The sequence below is a fragment of the Heterodontus francisci genome, unplaced genomic scaffold (assembly GCF_036365525.1).
Source record: "Heterodontus francisci isolate sHetFra1 unplaced genomic scaffold, sHetFra1.hap1 HAP1_SCAFFOLD_1313, whole genome shotgun sequence".
NCBI lineage: Eukaryota > Metazoa > Chordata > Chondrichthyes > Heterodontiformes > Heterodontidae > Heterodontus > Heterodontus francisci.
The window spans coordinates 730-26,731 of record NW_027140412.1 but is presented as its reverse complement, the minus strand read 5'-3'; the positions used below and the strand labels follow the sequence as shown (position 1 = coordinate 26,731).

Here is a 26,002-nt window from a genome sequence, read left to right as displayed (position 1 = left end):
CAGGGCACATGGGTGTTGGGGGGAGGGGAGAGGAGGGGGTGCAACCGATGAGCAGAGATAAAGGACGAAGAGGAAGCAGAGCGTCGGGATAAATGGGTCTTTCTCAGGTTGGCAAGCTGTAACTGGTGGAGTGTCATCGGGATCAATGCTGGGACCTCAACTATTTACAATCTGTATCAATGACTTGGATGAAGGGGCAGAACGTATGGCAACTAAATTTGCCAATGACACCAAAATGGGAAGGACAGTAAGTTTTCAAAAGGAGATAAGAGAGTCTACAAAGGGAGACAGATAGGTTAAGTGAGTGGGCAAAGACCTGGCAGATGGAATATAATGTGGGAAAGTGGGAAATTGTCTGCTTTGGCAGGAAGGTTAGAAAAACAATAAATTATTTGAACGGAGAGAGACTGCGGAACTCTGCGGTACAGAGGATCTGGGTGTCCTGGTACATGAATCACTAAAAGGTTAGTATGCAGGTACAGCAAGTGATTAGCAAGGCAAATGGCCCTTATTGCAAAGGGAATCGAATATAAAAGTAGGGATGGTTTACTGCAGCTGGATAGGACCTTGGTGAGACCACATCTGGAATACAGCGTACAGATTCGGTCTCATTTTGTAAAAATTAATCTCATGGGATGTGGGCGTCGCTGGCCAGGCCAGCATTTGTTCTCCATCCCTAATTGCCCCTTGAGAAGGTGGTGGTGAGCTGCCTTCTTGAACCGCTGCAGTCCGTGTGGGGTAGGTGACACCCACAGTGCTGTTAGGAAGGGAGTTCCAGGATTTTGACCCAGCGACAGTGAAGGAACGGCCGATATAGTTCCGAGTCGGGATGGTGTGTGACTTGGAGGGGAACTTGCAGGTGGTGGCGTTCCCATGCATCTGATTGCCCTTGTCCTTCGAGGCGGTAGAGGTCGCGGGTTTGGAAGGTGCTGTCGAAGGAGCCTTGGTGCGTTGCTGCAGTGCATCTTGTAGATGGTACACACTGCTGCCACTGTGCGTCGGTGGTGGAGGGAGTGAATGTTTGTGGATGGGGTGCCAATCAAGCGGGCTGCTTTGTCCTGGATGGTGTCGAGCTTCTTGAGTGTTGTTGGAGCTGCTCCCATCCAGGCAAGTGGAGAGTATTCCATCACACTCCTGACTTGTGCCTTGTAGATGGTGGACAGGCTTTGGTGAGTCAGGAGGTGAGTTACTCACCGCAGGATTCCTAGCCTCTGACCTGCTCTTGTAGCCACGGTATTTATATGGCTACTCCAGTTCAGTTTCTGGTCAATGGTAACTCGTTCTACTGTTCTGGATAAGGATGAAACAGCTTGACATGGTCTACGCCACCTTGCACTGTGTGTCTCTGCTGTCTGCTTTGATATTCCCACACCTGTGTCACCATCTTTGGCCTCACTCAGGAGCATTCACCTCCCTCGTGATATCTTCGATACTCCCTACCAGCTACCTCGGCGGTGCAAGAGTTGTAAACTCAAGTGAAGCAGCGAAGAAGAGAGTGGGGGTGGCGGGGAAAGGGGTGCGAATGGAGGGAAGAGAGTTTCGTCAGTCAGAGGTGAAGCAGGGACGTCGAAGGGCTTTGGTGAGACCACACCTGGAGTACTGTGTACAGTTTCAGTCTCCTTACCCAAGGAAGGATGTACTTGTCTTAGACGGTGGGGGGGGGAGGTGCAATGAACTAGACTGATTCCCGGGATGAGAGAGGGCTGTGCCATGAGGAGAGATTGAGCAGAACGGGCCTGTATTCTCTGGAGTTTAGAAGAATGAGGGACAACCTTATTGAAACGAATAAAATTCTGAAAGGGTTTGACAGGGTAGATGCCTGTGCTGATGGGTCGATGAGGCAGCGAAGAGGGTTCCCGTTGACCTACCGTCCCCTCGGCCAGAGCAGAGATGACGTTTCCCAGGGCAGAGAGAGACTTGTTGATGTTCTTGGCTTCATTCAGCACGGCCCCCTCGGCGCCGGTTTTGCTCACCTGTTCGGAGAAAGGAATGGCATTACCCATGGCAACACCTCCCACGACCCCGCCACCTCCGCCGCCCCGGAAGGAGGAGGCCTGCAGGCGAGCAGGAAGGAACACCGCCACCTCCCAAAACCCATCGGGGTAGGGCAGAGTGCGGAGACTCATTTGAATGATTCCCCCTCCTCCACCACCACCCCCTCACCAGCGTGAGGAACGGAAGGCGGGGAAAACCGGGAAGGTCCGCACTCGGGGTGGGGGAAGGTGGGGGAAGGAGGTGGATGATAGGGGGATAGGAGGAGGAGAGATGGAGATAAAGGAGGAGGGAGACAGTGATGGGAGAGGAGGTTGAAGGGAGCAGGGGGTTGGAGGAGTAGAGAGGAGGGGGAGAAGGAGGGAGAGAGTTGAAAAGGAGAGTTGGAGGAGGGGAGGAGACGAGAAGGGGGAGGGAAGAGAGGGACAGAGGAGTAAAAAGGAGGGAGGGGAAAGGAGGAGGATGCTATGTGACTCCAGTCCTAGACCAACGTGGTTGACTCTTAATCCTCTGAAGTGGGACTAGCGAGCCCCCTCCCAAATCGTATCAAAAGCCCTCCACTGTGAGAAGGTTCAAGGAGAAACTTGGGGTAACGGGGGGGATTCGTAATCCAAGCCAACCTTGGCTCACCCACCCAGACACTCAATTTTTCCAAAGAGGAGGACGTGTTTTCGAAGAGGGTTCTGGACCCTTGAACCCGGAAGACCGGCGAGGTGGAGAGAAGATCGGAGGAAAAGGAAGACTGGAACGACATATACCTGCACCCCCCCTACCCCCCAAACCACCCCCGGTCTGCCCCTGACCCCGTCGTACCTTCTCACTACCCGCCAAGTCCACCAGGTAGAGTTTCCCACTGAGTTTCTGCTCCGTCTCCACGTTCTCCTGTTTAATGTTGATGAGGAAGATGCTGTGACTGCGGGAGCTGTGCTCATTCATGTCTGAATGGGGAATAGCAGCAGACAGAGGAGAGGTTAATCGTCACCTCCAGGCTCGAATATTCCAATTCCCTCCACTTCACCGGGCCTCCCCATCTTGCACCCTCTGTAAACCACACTTGGAGCACTGTGCACAGTTCCAGTCTCTATATCCCTCGGTTAGACTACACTTGGAGCACTGTGCACAGTTCCAGTCTCTATATCCCTCGGTTAGACCCACACTTGGAGCACTGTGCACAGTTCCAGTCTCTATATCCCTCGGTTAGACCCACACTTGGAGCACTGTGCACAGTTCCGGCCTCCATATCCCTCGGTTAGATCACACTTGGAGCACTGTGCACAGTTCCGGCCTCCATATCCCTCGGTTAGACCCACACTTGGAGCACTGTGCACAGTTCCGGCCTCCATATCCCTCGGTTAGATCACACTTGGAGCACTGTGCACAGTTCCAGTCTCCATATCCCTCGGTTAGACTACACTTGGAGCACTGTGCACAGTTCCAGCTTCCATATACCTCGGTTAGACCCACACTTGGAGCACTGTGCACAGTTCCGGCCTCCATATCCCTCGGTTAGATCACACTTGGAGCACTGTGCACAGTTCCGGTCTCCATATCCCTCTGTTAGACCCACACTTGGAGCACTGTGCACAGTTCCGGTCTCCATATCCCTCGGTTAGACCACACTTGGAACACTGTGCACAGTTCCGGTCTCCATATCCCTTGGTTCGATCACACTTGGAGCACTGTGCACAGTTCCAGTCTCCATATCCCTTGGTTAGATCACACTTGGAGCACTGTGCACAGTTCCGGTCTCCATATCCCTCGGTTAGACCCACACTTGGAGCACTGTGCACAGTTCCGGTCTCCATATCCCTCGGTTAGACCCACACTTGGAGCACTGTGCACAGTTCCGGTCTCCATATCCCTCGGTTAGACCCACACTTGGAGCACTGTGCACAGTTCCAGTCTCCATATCCCTCGGTTGGACCACACTTGGAGCACTGTGCACAGTTCCAGTCTCCGTATCCCTCAGTTAGACCACACTTGGAGCACTGTGCACAGTTCCGGTCTCCATATCCCTCGGTTAGACCCACACTTGGAGCACTGTGCACAGTTCCGGTCTCCATATCCCTCGGTTGGACCACACTTGGAGCACTGTGCACAGTTCCGGTCTCCATATCCCTCGGTTGGACCACACTTGGAGCACTGTGCACAGTTCCGGTCTCCATATCCCTCGGTTGGACCACACTCGGAGCACTGTGCACAGTTCCGGTCTCCATATCCCTCGGTTGGACCACACTTGGAGCACTGTGCACAGTTCCGGTCTCCATATCCCTCGGTTGGACCACACTTGGAGCACTGTGCACCGTTCTGGTCTCCATATCCCTCGGTTGGACCACACTTGGAGCACTGTGCACAGTTCCGGTCTCCATATCCCTCGGTTGGACCACACTCGGAGCACTGTGCACCGTTCCGGTCTCCATATCCCTCGGTTGGACCACACTTGGAGCACTGTGCACAGTTCCAGTCTCCATATCCCTCGGTTAGACCACACTTGGAGCACTGTGCACAGTTCTGGTCGCCACATTATAAAAAGGACAAAGAGACACGGGAGAAGGTGCAAAAAACAGATTTGCAATGACCGATACCAGATTTACCTGAAGGATATCAGAACTGAGATGCGATTATCAGGAACGATTGAACAGGCTGGAGCTGTTTTCTCGAGAAATGTTGGCGAGCGGAAGGGCGTGGGGCAAGGGGATGTACCAGAGCTGGCTCCCAGTGGCTGAGTTGTTGAAACAGGCTCCACCGACCTGTCCCAGGATGGCTCTGGGGTCTACGGCCAGTCTCTGCAGGGTCAGCCAGGGCAGAACTGGAGGACACACACGGGGATAACTGAGGGAAAATGGGAATGAACTATACCTCGGCCAGGGTGCCCACTCCTGGCCAGTCTCCACTGACCCCCTCCCCAACTGGCAAGCATGACGGACTCTGGGTGAGAACAGGGTTTGCGTCTTTGCGAAGCTGCCTCCACAGTCGAATAACCCCAGTGACAGTAACTGTCCGGAAGCCAGACATGGACAATGATCATGGCTCCTGGAGCCAAAATTCCAGTTTTGTGGAGGGTGGAGAGGCGGCGGTGGGGGTGGCGGGGGGGTGGGGGGGTTGGTGGTTGGGCGCGGGATGGAAAGAGTGAATCGGGGACCCACTGCCTTGACTGATGGGACAGATTTTTCCTCACGTACTTGTGACAGCAACATGGCGGTTGCATTTTCCCTCGTCGATGACGTCCATTACCTCCTCTGGACTAGACACGAAACGTTCTGTACAGCCCTGAAACACATCGTTTAACAACTGCTCAGTTTTTCTACTTGGGTTGCCAAGACAAGAGTCCCATCAAACACTCCCAGGGACAGGTACAGCACGGGGGGGTTAGATACAGAGTAAAGCTCCCTCTACACTGTCCCCATCAAACACTCCCAGGACAGGTACAGCACAGGTTAGATACAGAGTAAAGCTCCCTCTACACTGTCCCCATCAAACACTCCCAGGACAGGTACAGTACAGGGGTTAGATACAGAGTAAAGCTCCCTCTACACTGTCCCCCATCAAACACTCCCCAGGACAGGTACAGTACGGGGGGTTAGATACAGAGTAAAGCTCCCTCTACACTGTCCCCATCAAACACTCCCAGGACAGGTACAGTACGAGGGGTTAGATACAGAGTAAAGCTCCCTCTACACTGTCCCCCATCAAACACTCCCCAGGACAGGTACAGTACGGGGGGTTAGATACAGAGTAAAGCTCCCTCTACACTGTCCCCCATCAAACACTCCCCAGGACAGGTACAGTACGGGGGGTTAGATACAGAGTAAAGCTCCCTCTACACTGTCCTCCATCAAACACTCCCAGGACAGGTACAGCACAGGGGGGTTAGATACAGAGTAAAGCTCCCTCTACACTGTCCCCCATCAAACACTCCCAGGACAGGGACAGCACGGGGTTAGATACAGAGTAAAGCTCCCTCTACACTGTCCCCCATCAAACACTCCCAGGACAGGTACAGTACGGGGGGGGGGGGGGGGGTTAGATACAGAGTAAAGCTCCCTCTACACTGTCCCCCATCAAACACTCCCAGGACAGGTACAGTACGGGGGGGGGGGGTTAGATACAGAGTAAAGCTCCCTCTACACTGTCCCCCATCAAACACAGCCTCCGATTTCTTACCTTCACGAAAGGAACTCGGTTCTTGTCCTCGTGAACAGACAGGTTCGTCTTTGCCACTTGAAGCGAAAGAAAACACAAGTTTAATTTTGTGGCCTGCACCATAATCGTGAGTAACCGTGCGCATTTGTGCATGAGGGGGAGAATTTTTATTTTAACGCGGGGAGTTGTTGTGATCTGGAACGCGCTGCCCGTAAGGGCGGTGGAAGCAGATTCAATAGTAACTTTCAAAAGGGGGGAATTGGATAAATAATGGAAAGGGGGAAAAATTTGCAGGGATGTGGAGGGGGGAGGTACTAATTGGATAGATCTTTCAAAGAGCTGGCACAGGCTCGATGGGCCGAATGGACTCCCCCTGTCGCTGTATCAGTCTCTGATTCAAGGTAATAAGACTTACCATCCAGCAGGTCTCGAATTTTATCCATGTAGATTTCGAAATAAGAGACCTAAGGAGGGCAGAAGGGGAGAGAAAGGAAAAATGAGAGGGAGAAGGATGGAAAACAGGCAAGTAGCAGATTGCTGTTCCGTACCTGCCGGCTGTTTACCTTGATGTGGAACTCCAGGTTTTCAGCCATGGAGTATATGTGGTTGAAGATGTCATGCGCGATTCGTGGGATGATGCCCATCAAGTGGGGGTCATGAAGCAGTCCCTGCAAAAAGAAACACCCCTCGTTCCGTTAGGCGGGCTCCCGACCCGGCGACAAGCTTGGACATCCCACAGTCCCGGCCCCGCCGCGGGTAAGGGGATCTCGCAGCCGCGCGGTGAGGAGGGCGCAGCGCCGAGGGAGTGCTGCGTTGCCAGGGATGCCGGCTTTCAGACGAGATCTTCGACCCAAGCCACTCCCCCATTCCACTCCCCCCACCCCGCACCACTCCGTCTGCCCTCTCGGGTGGGCGCCAACAATCCCACGGACACTATTCCGAAGAGCTGGCAATGGTGGAGGGGGTCCCGAGGTGGTGAAAGATGCCCGGGTGTGGGGGGGGGGGGGGGGGGGTGGGGTCTGTCTTTACCTAGCTATCTGGAAGCGGAGGGTGAAGGTCTGTGCAAGAGGGGTAGTGGGGACTAATTGGATGGATCCTTCAAACAGCCGACACAGGTTCGAGGGGCCGAATGGACTCCCGCCCGTGCTGGGTCACTCTCTGATTCTATGCTCTTGCGTCCTCCCCGGTCCACCCCCTCATCATGCATGGTGACTCAGGTGAGGGAGCGGACACAGGCAAGTGCTGGACCCTAACCATCCCCACAAACCTCTTCCCGCACCCGCCCCCCACCCCCCACAAAGCGAGACGGGGCGACGGCGCCAGCCGAAAGCTCACTGGCGCCAAAAGTCCCACCCTCCCCGCGCTGCCCTTACCTCCATGGTGTGGGTTTTTCCCGAGGACGTCTGTCCGTAGGCGAATATGGTGCCGTTGTAGCCGCCCAGCACATCTGCAGAAAGAGGGGCAGACGACTTGTTTGAGGAACGCGTGCTACCAAGGCGGGAGGGGAAACACTGTGCAAACGCAAGGCGTCAGCTTTGGAAGGCGGCCGAGAGACGGCAACTGTGCCTCGGCGGATGGCCCTCTCTCCCTCTCCTCCGAGTCAGAAGGTTGTGGGTCCGAGGCCATTCACGGGGAAGACTTGCTCATTTCCTGAACATTCCTTCGCCTTCAAGGCTCCTCCAGCCTCTGCCTCTGCTCCGTCTCCATTCCCTGCAGCCACCTCCACCCCCCCCACCCCAACACTGACCGTCGCCGCCCCCCGCCCCCCCCTCCCCTCCCAATTCGGCCGCAGCGACCAGCCGCGGAGGGCCTCCTTACCTCGGACGATCTGCCTGGCGCAGGCGTTGTAGACCTGATCCTGCGTGGTGTTGGTCGGGAAGACGCGATCGAAGGCATACGACTTACCCTGGGACCGGGCGGAGAGGGAGGGAGAGAGCGGGGAAGAGAAAGGAGGTTAGAGTCTCGTCTCAAAGCAAAAAAAAAATAAATAAAAAGGCGTCAGAACACACGGCGGGCAATGGACCGAGGTTTGCCCAGTTCATCACGGTCATCGCTGTTGGACATCCTGGATGATTTAAGGGTTCATAGTCAGTCAGTCTTGGTTTTGAAAGATAGAACGGATGGCCCGTCTAATGCTTCTACTGGCCGAGTGTTATTTACTTATTTTATTTAGAGATACAGCACTGAAACAGGCCTTTCGGCCCACCGAGTCTGTGCCGACCAACAACCACCCATTTTTATACTAATCCTACATTAATCCCATATTCCCTACTACATCCCCACCATTCTCCTACCACCTACCTACACTAGGGGCAATTTACAACGGCCAATTTACCTATCAAACCTGCAAGTCTTTGGCATGTGGGAGGAAACCGGAGCACCCGGAGGAAACCCACGTGGTTCACGGGGAGAACTTTGCAAACTCCGCACAGGCAGTACCCAGAATCGAACCCGGGTCGCTGGAGCTGTGAGGCTGTGGTGCTAACCGCTGCGCCGCCCATTCTTGAGAAACGAAACCTGCCCTTCAAGAAGGTCAAGAACAGATAGGTCAGAAAGTCTTGTTTGAGGGAACTGACCTTGGAACGACTGCGTACGTGAACAGACTGAAGAGTTGGTTATAGATACAGCTTGAGGTCCTACTTCTGACGTCTACCTGTGGTGTAGGGGTGCAGTAGCAGAGTGGTTATATTACTGGACGAGTGATGTTCTGGAGAAGTGGGTTCAAATCGCACCAGGACAGCCGGAGGAATTTACATTCAGTTAATTAAATAAGTCTGGAATTAAGAAGCTAGTCTCGGTAACGGTAACTGGATTGTCGTAAAAACCCAACTAATGTCTGGCTTCCTTACCCAGTCTGGCCTTGGTTTAACAGTACCGACAGTGCAGCACACCCTCAGCGCTGACCCTCCGACAGTGCGGCGCTCCCTCAGTACTGACCCTCTGACAGGGCAGCGCTCCCTCAGTACTGACTCTCCGACAGTGCGGCGCTCCCTCAGCACTGACCCTCCGACAGTGCGGCGCTCCCTCAGTACTGACCCTCCGACAGTGCGGCGCTCCCTCAGCACTGACCCTGCGACAGTGCGGCGCTCCCTCAGTACTGACTCTCCGACAGTGCGGCGCTCCCTCAGCACTGACCCTCCGACAGTGCGGCGCTCCCTCAGTACTGACCCTCCGACAGTGCGGCACACCCTCAGCGCTGACCCTCCGACAGCGCGGCGCTCCCTCAGCACTGACCCTCCGACAGTGCGGCGCTCCCACAGCGCTGACCCTCCGACAGTGCGGCGCTCCCTCAGCGCTGACCCTCCGACAGTGCGGCGCTCCCTCAGTACTGACCCTCCGACAGTGCGGCGCTCCCTCAGCACTGACCCTGCGACAGTGCGGCGCTCCCACAGCGCTGACCCTCCGACAGGGCTCTTGAACCCACAACCTCCTGACTCAGAGGTGAGAAAGAGAGAGGCACCCACCGAGCCACAGTTGTTTCCTCGGCTGGGTGACAGAAACAGACCTGTACCAACGTTTAAAAAAAAACCTTTAACTGCTGCCTTGCTGACTGACAGCTCTGGGGGCGAAACTTTAATTAACTGAGGCAGCAATGCCTGTCAGTGAGATTGGCAGCTGTCGGGATAGGAAAAACACAACCGGATTAACTCATGTGCTCCTCAAAGCGTCTGCTGACAGGTGCTGAGGACAGAGGTTCAGAGAGTGGATTCAGACCATGCCTGGAGTGCGGTGTACAGTTTCGATCTCCGTACCTAAGGAAGGATGTACTTGCCTTAGAGTGGGGGTGCAATGAATGATTCCTGGGATGAGAGAGGGCTGTCCTATGAGGAGAGATTGAGTAGTCCGTGTGGGGTAGGTGACACCCACTGCGCTGTTAGGAAGGGAGTTCCAGGATTTTGACCCAGCGACAGTGAAGGATCGGCCGATATAGTTCCAAGTCAGGATGGTGTGTGACTTGGAGGGGAATTTGCAGGTGGTGGTGTTCCCATGCATCTGCTGCCCTTGTCCTTCTAGGTGGTAGAGGTCGCGGGTTTGGAAGATGCTGTCGAAGGAGCATTGGCCAGTTGCTACAGTGCATCTTGTAGATGGTACACACTGCTGCCACTGTGCGTCGGTGGTGGAGGGAGCGAATGTTTGTAGATGGGGTGCCAATCAAGCGGGCTGCTTTGTCCTGGATGGTGTCGAGCTTCTTGAGTGTTGTCGGAGCTGCTCCCATCCAGGCAAGTGGAGAGTATTCCATCACACTCCTGACTTGTGCCCTTGTAGATGGTGGGCAGGCTTTGGGGAGTCAGGAGGTGGGTCACTCCCCGCGGGATTCCCAGCCTCTGCGAGACAGAGAAAGTCTTCCTCTGCTCACCCTGTCGAAATTGAGCCTGTGCACCGATCATCACACCACAGGCCGTCTGAGATACCGCCTCTTCTGCTGCACTGTCGGAGGAGGGCAACGCTGTTGGTGGTGCTGCCTTTCGGGTGAGACTTCAAACCGAGGCCCCCAGTCTCCTTCTCAGGAAGGGATCCCAAGGCTACTATTCCGCAGACCACCCCTCCCCCCCACACCTCCCCCCCCCCCCCCCCAAGCCAATCCTGAGGCCAATACTCAGCGCTGGCGACGGAAGGTTCTCCGTTTAATTGATTTATTATCCGAGCTGGACACGTCAGCAGGAATTAAATCAGCAGTTAATCCACTCCTGAACTTAACGCTCTTAGCTGCTATTAACTGGAAGGGCTGTGGAAAATTCCCGGGATTACAGGTTTCATTTGCTGCATTACCAGCGTAGATCAGCTGGACTTATCCTGCCAGGGCACAGCGTGACTGATCTCCTTACTGTGCTCGCTGGCTCTCTCAAGACAAGGAGGGGAAGAGAACAAAATATGAGGGACAAAAGGGAACGGCCATTCAGCCCCTCCTCAAGCCTGTTAGGCAGGGAACAGGAGGAGGACTTGCTGGCAATATCTGCACAGAATCCAGGGGGCAAGGGCGAGAGGGAGACAGGCAGAGCGAGAGACTGCAGGCGGTGAATAATGGGCCATTTTACACTCATACTGCCCTGGACGTGAGCAGCACAGCCGGGTCCTCCGATCCCCTGCTGCGTACAGATCAGCTGGATTCACACGGAAGCTTCCAGACCAGCGGCCGTCTGGGATGCAGGCAATTTAATACTGGACTGATTGCATGTACGTGTCTGAGCAACCTGTGAATATGCCTGCATGTGTGTGTATCAGAGAGACAGAGAGAGACAGAGAGAACAATGAGCTGTATAATGGAATCCGAGGCTGCAACTGCTCCCAGGCGTCAGCTGTAGATCAGCGACAGGCTCGACCTTTCTCCCTCTCTCTCGTCTCGGGGTCAGAAGAGCCCCTCTCCAGAGACTTGCGGCCCATAATCCAGGCCGACACTCTCAGTGCCAGCGCTGAGGGGGTGCCGCACTGTCGGAGGTGCTGTTGTTCAGATGACACGTTAAACTGAGGACTTGTCTGCCCTTTCAGGTGAACGTAAAATATTCCACGGGCCGCAATGCAAAGGAGAGCATTGGCTTTGCCCCAGGACAGTATTTACCCCTCAGTCAGCGTCTTTAAAAACAGATGACCCCGCCCCCCACCCCCGCAACCCCCATTCATCTCATGGCTGTTTGTGGGAGCTTGCTGTGCGCAAATTGGCCACCGCGTTTCCTCCATGAAACAGTGGCGACGCTTTGCGAGGAGCTGGTTCTAATTTCTGTGAACCAAAGTGGGGAACCGCTGGGATTGTTCTCCCTCGGAGCAGAGAAGGTTAAGGGGGGAGATTTAATGGAGGCGTTCGGAATCAGGAGGGGGGTTTGGATAGAGTAGAGAGAGAGAGAGAGAGGGAGAAACTGTTTCCGGTGGCGGTGAGGGTCGGTAACCAGAGGGGACACAGATTTAAGATCATCGGGGGAAAAAAACAGAGGGGGGGGGAGGAGAGGAGGAGAATTTATTTTAACGCGGGGGAGTTGTTGTGATCTGGAACGCGCTGCCTGAAAGGGCGGTGGAAGCAGATTCAATAGTAACTTTCGAAAGTGGGAATTGGATAAATACTGGAAGGGGGAAAATTTGCAGGGATGTGGGGGGAAAGAGCAGGAGGGGGAAGAGTGGGGGCTAATTGGATAGATCTTTCAAAGAGCCAGCACAGGCACGATGGAACGAATGGACTCCTTTCTCTGCTGTTATCAGTCTCTCACCTGATACTGTGCATTCAAAGCCTCTCCTTTTTAAAAAAGAAACATACAAAATAAATTCTCTTATCTTTGATCAGTGAGAGTGTAGTGTACACAGCCTCCCTCTCCACTGCAGAGCACTTAACAGCACAGGCCTCTCGACAGTCAGTGGCATTCAATTTATTTCGTATGAACTTCAATCCGAGCCCAATTATTCCCCATCAAAGTGCTCTGCGGACACAGTTACCAGGAGAGGCACTCCAGGCAGTCAGTCAGTCACCACCCGCGCCCCACCGAGAACTTTGCCTGCTACAGAGACTGGGACACTCCTGGGTTCCATTCCCGAGTCTCTTGTCAGTCTCCACTGAGGAACAATGGGAACATGAGGAGGCCATTCAGCCCCTCCCTCGAGCCTGCGACGCCATTCAACAATACCGTGGCCGTTCAGTGTCCCAACTACACCTGCCTGCCTTGTGTCTTTGTAACCTCGGCCTAACAAAACGATGAGGGTCTAACAATTGGAAATCGACACCAACCCCCTCCCCGCGCCCCCCCCCTCACATTCCACACTCACCCCCGCCACCCCTCTTGGCCCCCCAACACCTTCCAATGTGGTGTAAACCCAGCATTCCACCCGATGCCGTGGGGATTGGGCCCATCAAAACTATCTCCGACCGTGCGGCTCTCCCTCAGTACTGGCTCTCTGGCCGTGCGGCTCTCCCTCAGTACTGGCTCTCTGACCGTGCGGCCCTCCCTCAGTACTGGCTCTCTGACCGTGCGGCTCTCCCTCAGTACTGGCTCTCTGACCGTGCGGCCCTCCCTCAGTACTGGCTCTCTGGCCGTGCGGCTCTCCCTCTGTACTGGCTCTCTGACCGTGCGGCCCTCCCTCAGTACTGGCTCTCTGGCCGTGCGGCCCTCCCTCAGTATTGGCTCTCTGGCCGTGCGGCCCTCCCTCAGTACTGGCTCTCTGGCCGTGCGGCCCTCCCTCAGTACTGGCTCTCTGACCGTGCGGCCCTCCCTCAGTACTGGCTCTCTGGCCGTGCGGCCCTCCCTCAGTATTGGCTCTCTGGCCGTGCGGCCCTCCCTCAGTACAGGCTCTCTGGCCGTGCGGCCCTCCCTCAGTATTGGCTCTCTGGCCGTGCGGCTCTCCCTCAGTACTGGCTCTCTGACCGTGCGGCTCTCCCTCAGTACTGGCTCTCTGACCGTGCGGCCCTCCCTCAGTACTGGCTCTCTGGCCGTGCGGCCCTCCCTCACTACTGGCTCTCTGGCCATGCGGCCCTCCCTCACTACTGGCTCTCTGGCCGTGCGGCCCTCCCTCATTACTGGTTCTCTGGCCGTGCGGCCCTCCCTCAGTACTGGCTCTCTGACTGTGCGGCTCTCCCTCAGTACTGGCTCTCTGACCGTGCGGCTCTCCCTCAGTACTGGCTCTCTGACCGTGCGGCCCTCCCTCAGTACTGGCTGTCTGGCCGTGCGGCTCTCCCTCAGTACTGGCTGTCTGGCCGTGCGGCTCTCCGTCCCCCGCCTCCTCCCGCCACACTCTCCCTGCTCCCTGTGCTGCCACACACAACACAGCTCAGGACCCACGGGAGATGATTTACAAATGAATGGAAAATGACAGGTCGGGAAACACCAGCTGGTTTATCAACTCTGCCCCGTCATCATGGAGCCTGGAGCTTCGAGACGAGACACTTCCCGCCCACCCCCACCCTCCTGGGGTCTCCTGGGGAGAGGCGGAAAAGTCCCAGGGCCAACGAGCGGGAAACAGACGCTGGAAAAATTCCTGTCCCACCCCGCCAGCCAATCACGGAGACGGCGAGGGGGTGTTTCCGCTTGTGTTTGCGACTGGGAGGTGGGGGCCGGGGGAAGAGGGTGGGGAAGAGGCCACAACTAGGGGTCGTCAGTATAAGATAGTCAACGATAAATCCAATAAGGAATTCTGGAGAGACTTCATAACCCAGAGAGAGGTTTAGGGAGGAAATTCCAGAGCTCGGGGGGGCCCAGGCGACTGAAGGCACGGCCACTGATGGTGGAGCGATGGAAATCTAGTGGCGGGGGGGGGGGCACGAGGCCAAAATTGAAAGAGGGCAGAGATCTCGGAGGGTCGTGAGGGGCTGGAGGAGATAGGGAGGGGAGAGGTGGGGCAAGGCCATGGAGGGAATTGAGCACGAGGACGTGAATTTTCAAGCTCGAGCTGAAGTGGGTCAAAGAACGTAAGGGGCCGGGGGGGGGGGGGTGACGGGTGCTACGTTGCGCCCGAATTTCCTGCTAACCCCACGACAGCACGCCCCAAAGGTGAAACGGGTGCACAAATCATGCGTAAATCCAGGAAACCTCCACGCTCCCCCCCTCCCCCCCGCCATGTATTCCTCCTCTAAGCCTGAGAAGCAAAGTTTCAATTCAACCGAGAAGCTCCATTCAATTTCCGAACTGACTGATATTCACGTCATAAAAAAATCCCATTCGCCGACGGGTAGGTTCGGCCGTATCGTACCTGCGCCTGCGCGCCACCCGTGTTCCGCGACCTCTTCGGCCACGGTTCACGCCCCTGGCCCGGGAAATTCCAGGCTTCGTTGCAAGGGGATTTGAGCACGGGAGTAAAGATGCATTGCTGCAATCGTTAAGAGCCTTGGCGAGGCAGCAAAGCCACAGCACTGCGGACAGCTTTGGTCTCCCGGTCTGAGGAGGGGTGCCGCAGAGGGCGTGCAACGGAGGCTCACCAGACTGATCCCCGGGCTGGCGGGATGGTCCGATGAGGGGAGATTGAGGAGACTGGGCCTGTACTCTCCAGAGTTTCGAAGAACGAGAGGTGATCTCGTTGAAGCATAAAAAAATTCTTACAGGGCACGACAGGGTTGATGGAGGGGGTGGATGTTTCCCCCGGCTTGGGGGGGGGGTGGTGGTGGGGGGGGAGTCTCGAACCAGGGGACACAGTTTCAGAATAGAGGTAGGCCATTCAGGGCGGAGATGAGGAGGAATTTCTTCACTCAGCGGGAGGCGAATCTGTGAAATTCTCCAGCCCAGAGAGGGCCGCGGAGCCTCAGCCACCGAGTATGTCCGAGACAGAGATCGGCAGATATTTCTAGAAGTTGAAAGATACCAAGGGATGTGGGGGACGGTGCGGGAAAATGACGTGGAGGTAGGAGAGTCAGCCGCGATCCGGCCGAATGGCCTACTCCTGCCGGCGTCTCCCACGTCCCCACGTTAGCGAGCAACGCCACAGGACACCCAGCAGTACTGCGCGGCCCGGAAAAGGTCGGTGGGAACTGTTTCAATAGTAACTTTCCAAAGGGGGACATTGTGAGAGGTGGGGGGGGGGGGGGAGGGGAATGGGGGGGGGGGGGGGGGAATGGGGGGGGTGGGGGGGAAAGAGAGGGAAGGGTGGGAATAATTGGATCGGTGGACAAAAGCGCCAGGGTGGGCACGGTATGGCGCACGGCCTCCTGACGTACCCTGAAGTGATTCCGTTGCAGGCGAACGAGACCCTGGGCCGCAGCGGCTCAGATCCTGGGCTCGTTCAAAGTGGGGCAGAGGGGTGGGGTGAGGTGGGGGAAGGGGGTTGGGCAGCAACACAGCATTTCAGGTACAGCGGGATTCTGTTGCAGCCAGGGAGGTGTGTACTGCACTGCGTATAATCGCCTGAACAAATCAGGAGGAGAGAGAGAGAGAGAGAGGAGAAAGGGGTAGGGGAGGATGCAGCCAATGTCACCCTGAGCGAGAGACAGACAGACAGACACCCTCCTGCACTGAAAACCCACTAAGATCCCTCCTCAAACCCAGGGGGGGGGGGGTTGAAAAAAAAAAATCACCTTAGAAACTGATATAGGAACATTCACAATACCTTCAGGTGGACAGAGAAACATAGGTAAGCTTAATGAATGCGTCTCTGTATATAGGATATAGGTTCCTCCTGTTTTAAACCAAACCCCTCCCCGCCCCCCCCCCACCACCCCCTTGCAGCCCTGCCTACGAGGCGACGAAACACCTTAAAAATTCACCATCTCCATCTTTGCAAAGCAAACAACAACAAAAAAATCATCAATTTTCCTCAAGAGAGCACAGATTTAGGTTTCAGCTGCTGGTGTTGTTTTGTAAGCATCTCTCTGTCTCCCTCTCTCTCTCTCTGTCGATCACTGTTGGCACAACACCCTTGCCTGCACCTCCTGAATAACAAACACACACCAGACTAACGCCCTGGAATTAAGAAGAAAGGGGGGGGGGGGGGAAAAAATCCCAAACCCCTATCCTCCTCCACACACACACACACACACACACACACACACACATCAAAAAGGACATCTTAAATGCAAACAGGTTTATAAAAACTATAAAATGAGGCAGTTACTGTAAAATTGACAGTTGTGCAAGCCCCTTTTCATCTTAAATATATCACGTTAAAAATGCATGCACGAATCTTAAGATAGAAAGCAAAGGGCTTGTGGGGGACGGATAACTGATAAAAATCCTCCCAAAATCAAAAGCATCCCCCATTCTGCGGGCTGGGTTAAATCCAGGGGCGGGGTTCGACACACTTAACACATACATCACTCGATTATTAGAGGGGTTTGTGCAGTGTGTGTGTGTGTGTGTGTGTTTGGGGGGGGGTTTCGACATCACTTGAGTAATTTATCTATTTAAACAATGTTGGTAGACGGGCCGTTTTTAACTTGTGTGAGAGATCACTGGGTCATCTTTGCAATTCTTGTTGAGAGCCTGTGCAAGTTTAACACCAGCATCCTCATGTCATTCATTCGCGGCTCAGGGGAAACGACTGCAAATCGAAGCAATTGGGACTGTAGATCAAATTTAAAACAAGAGAAACAGCTCTCAATTTCCCCTCCCCCCCCGGGGTTGAAAAAAGAAAAATACACAGGAGAACACACCACCGTTGCAAAGAAGAAGAAAACAAATAAAGATGCAATGTTAGAATGGCAAAGGGGCAGTCTGCTCCCTGCTCCCTCTCCTCCCCTCTGCAAAGCTTCCGAATACACAGAAGGAGAACACACACTTACCGCAATCACCACTGTGTCATCGTCCTGGAAGGCAGGGATAAATTTATCTCCTCTCAGCACCTCTGAGTGGTTAAGGGGCCGAAATCGGCACATCACTTTGATGTTACACTCGTTCAGTTGCTCGGTCATGTTGAGTCTGGGAGCTGGGAGGACGCAGCTGACAACAAGGAGAAAGGAGAGAGAGAAGAAACAGGGAGGGAGGGAGGAAGAGAGAGAGAGAGAGAGAGCAGATCTTCCCAATCGTGATGTTGCCGACAACAGTTAATATCCCTGCTCTGAAGCACTGAGTGAGATAGTCTCTCCTCTCCCCCTTTTTCCTTGGCAATTACAGAAATGAACTCTTGGGCAAACAACAAAATACTCGACTTCAATTAAAAGCTGATTTCTAATTCCTGCTCAGTCTTTTCTCCCACCTGTTATACGATTTGCTTGCGTATATTTTATGTCTAAACACGAAAGACAATACCCTCCCAGATGACCTTCTGCAATCCCTTCTTTTCGCCTTACACAGACACACACACACTCTCTTCCCCTAGCTTTCCAATGTATCAGTTCATCTCAGCTGATGAGGGCAAGGTCCCGCCTCCGCTTGGCACTCATTGGTCACGGTGACAGCAATGGATAGCTTGCGTGACCCACCACACTGAAGGCGGGCAGTGAGCAGGGGCGGCAGGACGAGAGGGGGACCACCGTCCCCTTGTGTCCATCCCACCCTACCCCGGGGATGCCCCCTTGGCCGCCCCCGCCCGAGGGGTTCTGCCAACCTTTGGAATTCTCCGCCCCGGAGCGCCCCAGTCGTTGGACGCACTCGACGGGCGAAGGCTGCGCGGAAAAGATCCAAAGTAGTCCCCGCTCCTCAGCTTTCTCCCCATAACCCTGCAAACGATTCCTCTCCATCTGCATGCCCATTTACACTTTGACGGGGCTCCGAAATTGCCTGTCTCGAGTTTTCAGGTTACGTCCCCTCGTGCTAGACTCCCACACCACTGTAGGATATAGGTTCGGGAATTTGTTCCTGGGATGTGGGCGTCGCTGGCCAGGCCCGCATTTATTGCCCATCCCTAATTGCCCCCTTGAGAAGGTGGTGGTGAGCTGCCTTCTTGAACCGCTGCAGTCCATGTGGGGTAGGTACACCCACAGTGCTGTTAGGAAGGGAGTTCCAGGATTTTGACCCAGCGACAGTGAAGGAACGGCCAATATAGTTCCAAGTCAGGATGGTGTGTGGCTTGGAGGGGAACTTGCAGGTGGTGGTGTTCCCATGCATTGGCTGCCCTTGTCCTTCTAGTGGGTAGAGGTCGTGGGTTTGGAAGGTGCTGTCTAAAGAGCACTGGTGAATTGCTGCAGTGCATCTTGTAGATGGTACACACTGCTGCCACTGTGCGTCGGTGGTGGAGGGAGTGAATGTTTGTGGATGGGGTGCCAATCAAGCGGGCTGCTTTGTCCTGGATGGTGTCGAGCTTCTTGAGTGTTGTTGGAGCTGCACCCATCCAGGCAAGTGGAGAGTATTCCATCACACTCCTGACTTGTGCCTTGTAGATGGTGGACAGGCTTCGGGGAGTCAGGAGGTGAGTTACTCGCCTCAGGATTCCTCGCCTCTGACCTACTCTTGTAGCCACGGTATTTATATGACTACTCCAGTTCAGTTTCTGGTCAATGGTAGCCCCTAGGATGTTGATAATGGGGGAATTCAGTGATCGTAATGTCATTGAATGTCAAGGGAGGATGGTTAGATTACCGCTTGTTGGAGACAGTCATTGCCTGGCACTTGTGTGGCGCGAATGTTTCTTGCCACTTATCAGCCCAAGCCTGGATATTGTCCAGGTCTTGCTGCATTTCTACACGGACTGCTTCAGTATCTGAGGAGTCGCGAATGGTGCTGAACATTGTGCAACCATCAGCGAACATCCCCAATTCTGACCTTATGATGGAGGGAAGGTCATTGATGAAGCAGCTGAAGATGGTTGGGCCTCGGACATTACACTGAGGGACTCCGGCAGTGATGTCCCAGAGCTGAGATGATTGACCTCCAACCACCACAACCGTCTTCCTTCGCACTGGGCACAACTCCAGCCAACGGAGAGTTTCCCCCTGATTCCCAAAGAAGGTGGTCGGAGCTCATAATGTGATTTTAAAATAGTCTATTAGGAAGCAACAGTTTAAATGTGATGATGCGTAAGCTAAATGGGCAGGGAAAGACCCACGACTGGTGAGAATGGTTTACCGATCCCAAGAGAACGAGTGAGCGAATGAAGCCCATCTCTGTGGCTGGAAGGGGCAGCCTCCCGACTGTCTGTCCTGTCTGTTTCCTCACAGCCGTCTACTCTCTCTCTCTCTCCCTCTTTGTCGTTTGCCTCCTCGACTTGGCTGAGGTGTTGGTGGTGTAATGACCAGGTGAGAAGGGGTCTGGGGGTTTCCCTCTCAGCCTTTGCCTGGTTTAACTGTAACAGGGTTTAATTTTAGAAACACCGTGTTTTTAGCTTCCCCTTCAGTGAATCCTTGTTCACTGCTCCAATTGTAAGGCAAATAAATCAAACAGGTTGAGGATGGCTCGGTAACGTCTTCGCAGTCCGACATACTAAGGATCAGCAAATCCTTTTATGCTGGGCTGTATGACGCGAAGCCCACGGACAGCAGAGCCTCCCAGTCCGTCCTGTCATCTATCACAGAGGTCTTAGATGACAGCAGGAGGGAGAGACTGGACAAGCCGCTAACTCTGGACGGGCTGACAAAGGCCGTCGAGTCCTTCGAGACGAGTAAAACTCCCGGAAGCGATGGCTTACCGGTCGAGTTGTACTCGGCCCTGTGGGACTGGGTCGGCCCGGACCTGCTGGAAGTATACGAGAGTATGCTTCTGGCCATCAGCATGTCAGAATCCATGAGGAAAGGCGTCATCACCCTCATTTACAAGCGGAAGGGGGAGAGGGCAGAAATCAGAAATTGGAGGCCCATCTCACTGCTTAATGTTGACTACAAGATTCTGTCCAAAGTCATCGCCAGTCGGGTCAAGTCTGCTCTGGAGTGGGTGATCCACCCCAATCAGACCTGTACTGTACCCGGCAGGAAGATCTCCGATAGTCTCGCGCTACTCAGGGATACGATCGTCTATGTGCGGGACAGGAGGGTGGACACCTGCCTCATCAGCCTGGACAAGGAGAAGGCTTTTGACAGGATATCGCACACCTACATGATGGACGTGCTTTCCAAAATGGGGTTTGGGGAGGGAATCTGCAATTGGATCAAACTGCTCTACACAAACATCAGTAGCGCAGTCTCAATCAATGGGTGGGAATCAGAAAGTTTCCCGGTCAAATCTGGAGTCAGACAGGGCTGTCCTCTCTCCCCGGTCTTGTTTGTTTGCTGTATTGAACCCTTTGCTGAGTCTATTAGGAAGGATGCGAGCATAAGAGGGGTGACAATCCCAGGCAGCGGAGGCACTCAGGTTAAAACCTCCCTGTACATGGATGACGTCGCCGTCTTCTGCTCGGACCCGCTGTCTGTGCGCAGACTGATGAGCATCTGCGACCAGTTCGAACTGGCCTCGGGAGCCAAAGTTAACCACAGCAAGAGCGAGGCCATGTTCTTTGGGAACTGGGCTGATCGATCCTTTGTCCCCTTCACCGTCAGGTCAGACTACCTGAAGGTGCTGGGGATATGGTTCGGAAGGGCCGGGGTGTGCACCAAAACCTGGCAGGAGTGAGTAGCCAAGGTAAAACACAAGCTGAGTATGTGGGAGCAGCGATCTCTCTCTATTGTGGGTAAGAACCTGGTCATCAGGTGCGAGGCACTCACGTTGTTGCTGTACGTGGCGCAGGTCTGGCCCATACCCCACTCCTGCGCTGTGGCGGTCACCCGAGCCATTTTCCTCTTCATCTGGGGATCCAAAATGGACCGGGTCCGGAGGGACACGATGTTCAAACCTCTGGATAAGGGCGGGAAAAATGTACCCAACGTGGCCCTCATCCTGATGACCACCTTCGTGTACGACTACATCAAGCTGTGTGTAGACCTCCAGTACGCAAACTCCAAGTGTCACTACGTGCTGAGGTTCTATCTGTCCCCGGTGTTGCGAAGGATGCATCTGGTCACATTGCAGCGGAACGCGCCATCCAGTTGGGCGGTGCCGTACCACCTATCCTTCGTGGAGCATTTTCTGCGGGAAAACACCTTTGACCACCGGTCCATCAGGCAGTGGTCTGCACGGAATGTCCTCAAGGCCTTACGGGAAAAGGAGACGGTGGATCCTGTCGGATGGTTCCCTGAGCAGACCGTCAGTCATTTGGCGGAATGCCTCATCACCAGAACTTTCAAACAAGCACCAAGATGTAGCTTGGCTGGTGGTGAGAAGGGCCCTCCCCGTCAGATCCTTCCTGCACGCCCGAAGTCTCGCCCCCTCTGCACAATGCCCCCGCGGTGGCTGTGATAGGGAAGAGACGGTTGCCCACCTCCTCCTGGAATGTGTCTTTGCAAAGCAGGTGTGGAAAGAGATGCAGTGGTTTTGGTCGAGGTTCATCCCAAGCAGCTCTGTAACACAGGAGTCTGTGCTCTACGGGCTGTTCCCAGGGACGCACACCGAGATAAACATCAAATGCTGCTGGAGGACTATCAATTCGGTGAAAGACGCCCTTTGGTCTGCCCGAAACTTGCTGGTCTTCCAGTGCAAAGAGTTGTCCACCGCCGAATGTTGCAGACTGGCACGTTCCAAGGTCCAGGACTACATGCTGAGGGACGCACTAAAGCTTGGGGCAGCCGCAGCAAAGGCTCAGTGGGGAAAGACCACAGTGTAAGGTCCCCCCCACCAAGCTGAACTGAGGGGCTGGATCCATGGGAAACCCCTCCAACTGTATCGGGAAAATTTTCATTTGCTGTAAAATGTAAAAATGTAATTGGCATGACAAATGAAATGGAAGGGTTGTGAGGCAACTCATGATTGTAAAGAAGCAAAAGGACCTCCTTTGCACTGTTTGTATTTTTTGACATGGTGTTATCAGAAACTGTTTGGTCATGTAATTTTTACAGATTTTTATGAATAAAGTATATTTTGGAAAAAAAAAATCAAACAGGTTTCCTTAGATATAAACAAGGTAGAAGTTTATTAATCTTAAACTCTAATGTGGTTACCGACTACGAGTATGCGATGTGACCACACTAGCATGCATACGCGATAAACACAAACGCAGGTAGAGACAGAAAAAGTAGAAGGAATAAAGGGGGAAAGTTTGAGGCAATATCTGGTAGTTACAGTCCTTTGAATTCAATGTGGAGTCATTGGCTGCCGGTAAGTCTTGCAATTCGTTGGGGCCCAGTTCACGCTTCAACTCGTTCCGGTTTTGGAGTCTTTTCTCTCCTGAGGCTTACGTGTCTTCCGTGGGTCCGGTGGCTTGGGGAGAAAGCGAGAGAGAGAGAGAGAGAGAGAGAGAGAGACAGCCAGGTGACAGCTTCAGTTGCCCACTGCCTTCTGAGTCTTTCTCTGTGGCACAATTCCAAAAACCCCAGCAGGTTAGTCACGTGACTAGCTCTTTATTTGGAACAGTCTCTCCAGCGAGGTTTGTGGATTGGATTACCTTAGCAGTCTCTGGAATGCGCTTCCTTACGCCTTCAATGTCTGGTGATCAAAATCCATTTGGGTTAATTGGAGCAGGGAATAGCCCTTTGCCTCCACAAGTTTAAAAATCAATGTTCATGTAACAAAATTAATATGCCTCATTCTTGGCAGGTGGGGGGGGTCTGCATGACCAGTGGTCTCTTCGGTCCTCGGCGTCCCCAGTCTGCTTGATCTAACCAAAGTGTTACGCCGGAGCCAGCACGGATCCAGTCTGAGAGACCTCTTTCCCATCCCGAAGACGACCTCGGTGCTTCCCTCCTGAGCAGCTGCTTATATACCCTATTTCTGGTGGCTGGTGAGGGCAACGCATCAATCATATTCACGGTGATCCCTCCCATCTCCGTCCGGAGCCCCTGAAGCCACCTCGTGGCTCATCGCTTGCTAGGACACCCTGTTTATCCTTTACTCGTGAGGTCCCACGTTAATCAGCTTCAGGGATGTCTTGTTTCAGGACCTGAGAGAGAGAGAGAGAGAGAAGAGGTCGAGAGAAGAGGTACAGAGAGAGAGAGAGAGAGAAGAGGCAGAGAAAGAGAGAGAGAAAGAGGCAGAGAAAGAAAGACTTCATTCCAAGCAATGACAAGGCTACACCTACTAATACCACAAGAATTCTACACTACTCTGAGAAGTATCACCCTCAACCAGAGCAGGTGGAGGGGTGACCTGATGGAGGGCTTTAAAATTATGAAGGGGTTTCGATAGGGCAGACGTAGAGAGGATGTTTCCACTTGTGGGGGGAGACCAGAGCTAGGGGGGGGCCATCAATATGAGACAGTCACTAATAAATCGGGGAATTCAGGGAACTCTCCCCCAGAGAGCAGTGAGAATGTGGGACTCGTGACCACAGGGAGTGGGTTGAGGCGAACAGCGAGGATGCATTGAAGGAGGGGGGGAAGTTGGATAAACACACGAGCGAGTTGTTGTGATCTGGAACGCGCTGCCTGAAAGGGCGGTGGAAGCAGATTCAATAGTAACTTTCAAAAGGGGGGGAATTGGATAAATACTGGAACGGTGCTGTCTAAGGAGCCTTGGTGAGTAGGTAGATGGGACACACTGCTGTCATGGTGCGCTGGTGGTGGGGCGGAGTGAAAGTTACAGGTAGTGAATGGTGTGCCGATCGAGCTGGCCGATTTGACGCGGATGGTGTCATTAAAACGAGTGGCTATTTTACCATCAGAGTCATTACAGCACAGAAGGAGGCCACTCGGCTCATCGAGTCCATGCTGGCTCTCTGCGGAGCAATCCAGTCAGCCCCCTTCCCGCCCCCCCCCCCCTCCGCTCGATTCCCCATAGCTCTGCGAGTTGATTTCCCTCGGGGCGACCGTCCAATTTCCTCTTTCATTCACCGTCTCCACTTCCACCGCCCCTCGCGGGCAGCGAGTTCCAGCTCGTCACCACCCTCTGCGTAAAAAAAAAGTTCTCGCTCACATCCCTCTCGCCCCCACAGTCCTTTTATTTCTTCGTGGGATGTGGACGTCCCTGGCAAGGCCAGTATTTGCTGCCCATCCCTAACTTCCCTTGACAACTGGGTGTCCTGCGAGACCATTTCAGTGGGCAGTTAAGAGACACCCACGCCGCTGTCGGTCTGAAGTCACACGTAGGCCAGACCAGGTAAGGATGGCAGATTTCCGTCCCTGACGTTAGTGAACCCAGATGGGTTTTTTTTTTAAACAACAATCGACAATAGTTTCGTTGACGTCATCAACTATTTCAATTCTAGAGCTTTTAATTAATTAATTGAATATAAGTCGCTTTTCCTACCGCACCTAAACCTGTCATAATCTTGTACGCCTCGATCAAATCTCCCCCTCAATCTCCCTTGCTCCGGGGAGAACAACCCCAGCTTCACCAACCTAACCTTGTAGCTATAATCACCCCCCACCCCCCCTCCACCATCCCTGGAACCATTCTGGTAAATCTCCTCCTCTCCAGGACCCTCACATCCTCTCCAAAGCGTGGTGACGCAATACTTTATGGACTAAGCAGAGATTTAAAAAGGTTCCCTGCTTTTGCACTCAATTACCTCGATTTACCAAGCCCGAGATCCCATATGGTTTGCAATGACTGCTCCCAAGATGCACCCCCAGGTCCTCTGCCCCTGCACAACAGTTAATGCAGTGCACTCTGGTGCCTGGGTGGGTAGAGGAACTGTTTGGATCAGAAGGGCTAGCACAGCCACGATGGGCCGAACAGCCCTCCATCTCTCAATGACATCATCAATCCAAGGCAACAGCACAGTGGGACTACAGATCCCAGCAGGCGCCGCGGCCGGCGATGACGTCGGCGGATGACGCATCCCCGGGGAAGCGACGACACCGCTTTTAAAGGGCGTGTGTGTGGGGGGGCGGGGCTTGGTCAAATCTCGCGATAACTGGCGGCCGTTGCCCCAGCCGGCGGCCGTTGAGGGTTGGTGAGGGGGGGAAAGGATTTTTTTGTCGGCCGATTTTAAAAGTTGATTCGCCGTCCGTTGAAGAAAATAAGTCCCACCGCCGACGACCCGGTCAAAGCAAGAAGGAGGATGGCGGATCCTAAATATGCCAACCTACCGGGCATCGTAAGTAGCTGGGATGTCTCTGCGTGAGGTGGGACCTTCCAGAATCTTCCATCACGGCGCTACGACGAGTGCAGGCTCGCCGAAGCCCAGCTAGGCCTCACTGCCTAACCGGCCCCGCCCTCCTGACTCCGGCCCCGCCCACATTGTGGGGGTTTGGATAATGCCCCGCCCGCCTGACTCCGGCCCCGCCCACATTAAAGGGGACGTTGGGTAATGCCCCGCCCTGAGAGGGGGGGATATAAATGCCCCGCCCTCCTGACTCAGGCCCCGCCCACATTGTGGGGGTTTGGATAATGCCCCGCCCGCCTGACTCCGGCCCCGCCCACATTAAAGGGGACGTTGGGTAATGCCCCGCCCTGAGAGGGGGGATATAAATGCCCCGCCCTCCTGACTCAGGCCCCGCCCACATTAAAGGGGACGTTGGATAATGCCCCGCCCTGAGAGGGGGGGGATATAAATGCCCCGCCCTCCTGACTCAGGCCCCGCCCACATTGTGGGTGATGGATAATGCCCCGCCCACATTGAGGGGGGG

General features: G+C 54.3%; 1 protein-coding gene across 3 annotated transcripts in view; it reads right to left on the bottom strand.

The window, feature by feature from the left end:
- LOC137359644 (kinesin heavy chain-like) overlaps positions 1 to 25,585 on the bottom strand; it is a 79,618-nt gene extending 54,033 nt beyond the window's left edge. For 2 of the 3 annotated variants that reach the window (XM_068025449.1, XM_068025451.1), the window contains exons 1-9: positions 17,318 to 17,446; positions 7,954 to 8,041; positions 7,509 to 7,582; positions 6,699 to 6,803; positions 6,551 to 6,599; positions 6,157 to 6,212; positions 5,175 to 5,262; positions 2,806 to 2,930; positions 1,869 to 1,973 (exon numbers count right to left, since the gene is read on the bottom strand). In XM_068025449.1, coding sequence (XP_067881550.1) covers positions 1,869 to 1,973; positions 2,806 to 2,930; positions 5,175 to 5,262; positions 6,157 to 6,212; positions 6,551 to 6,599; positions 6,699 to 6,803; positions 7,509 to 7,582; positions 7,954 to 8,041; positions 17,318 to 17,446 — 819 coding nt within the window. Of the gene's footprint in view, positions 1 to 1,868; positions 1,974 to 2,805; positions 2,931 to 5,174; positions 5,263 to 6,156; positions 6,213 to 6,550; positions 6,600 to 6,698; positions 6,804 to 7,508; positions 7,583 to 7,953; positions 8,042 to 17,317; positions 17,447 to 25,462 lie in introns of those variants that run through there. The other variant, XM_068025450.1, reaches the window with a different exon arrangement.
- Positions 25,586 to 26,002: the final 417 nt, after the last annotated feature.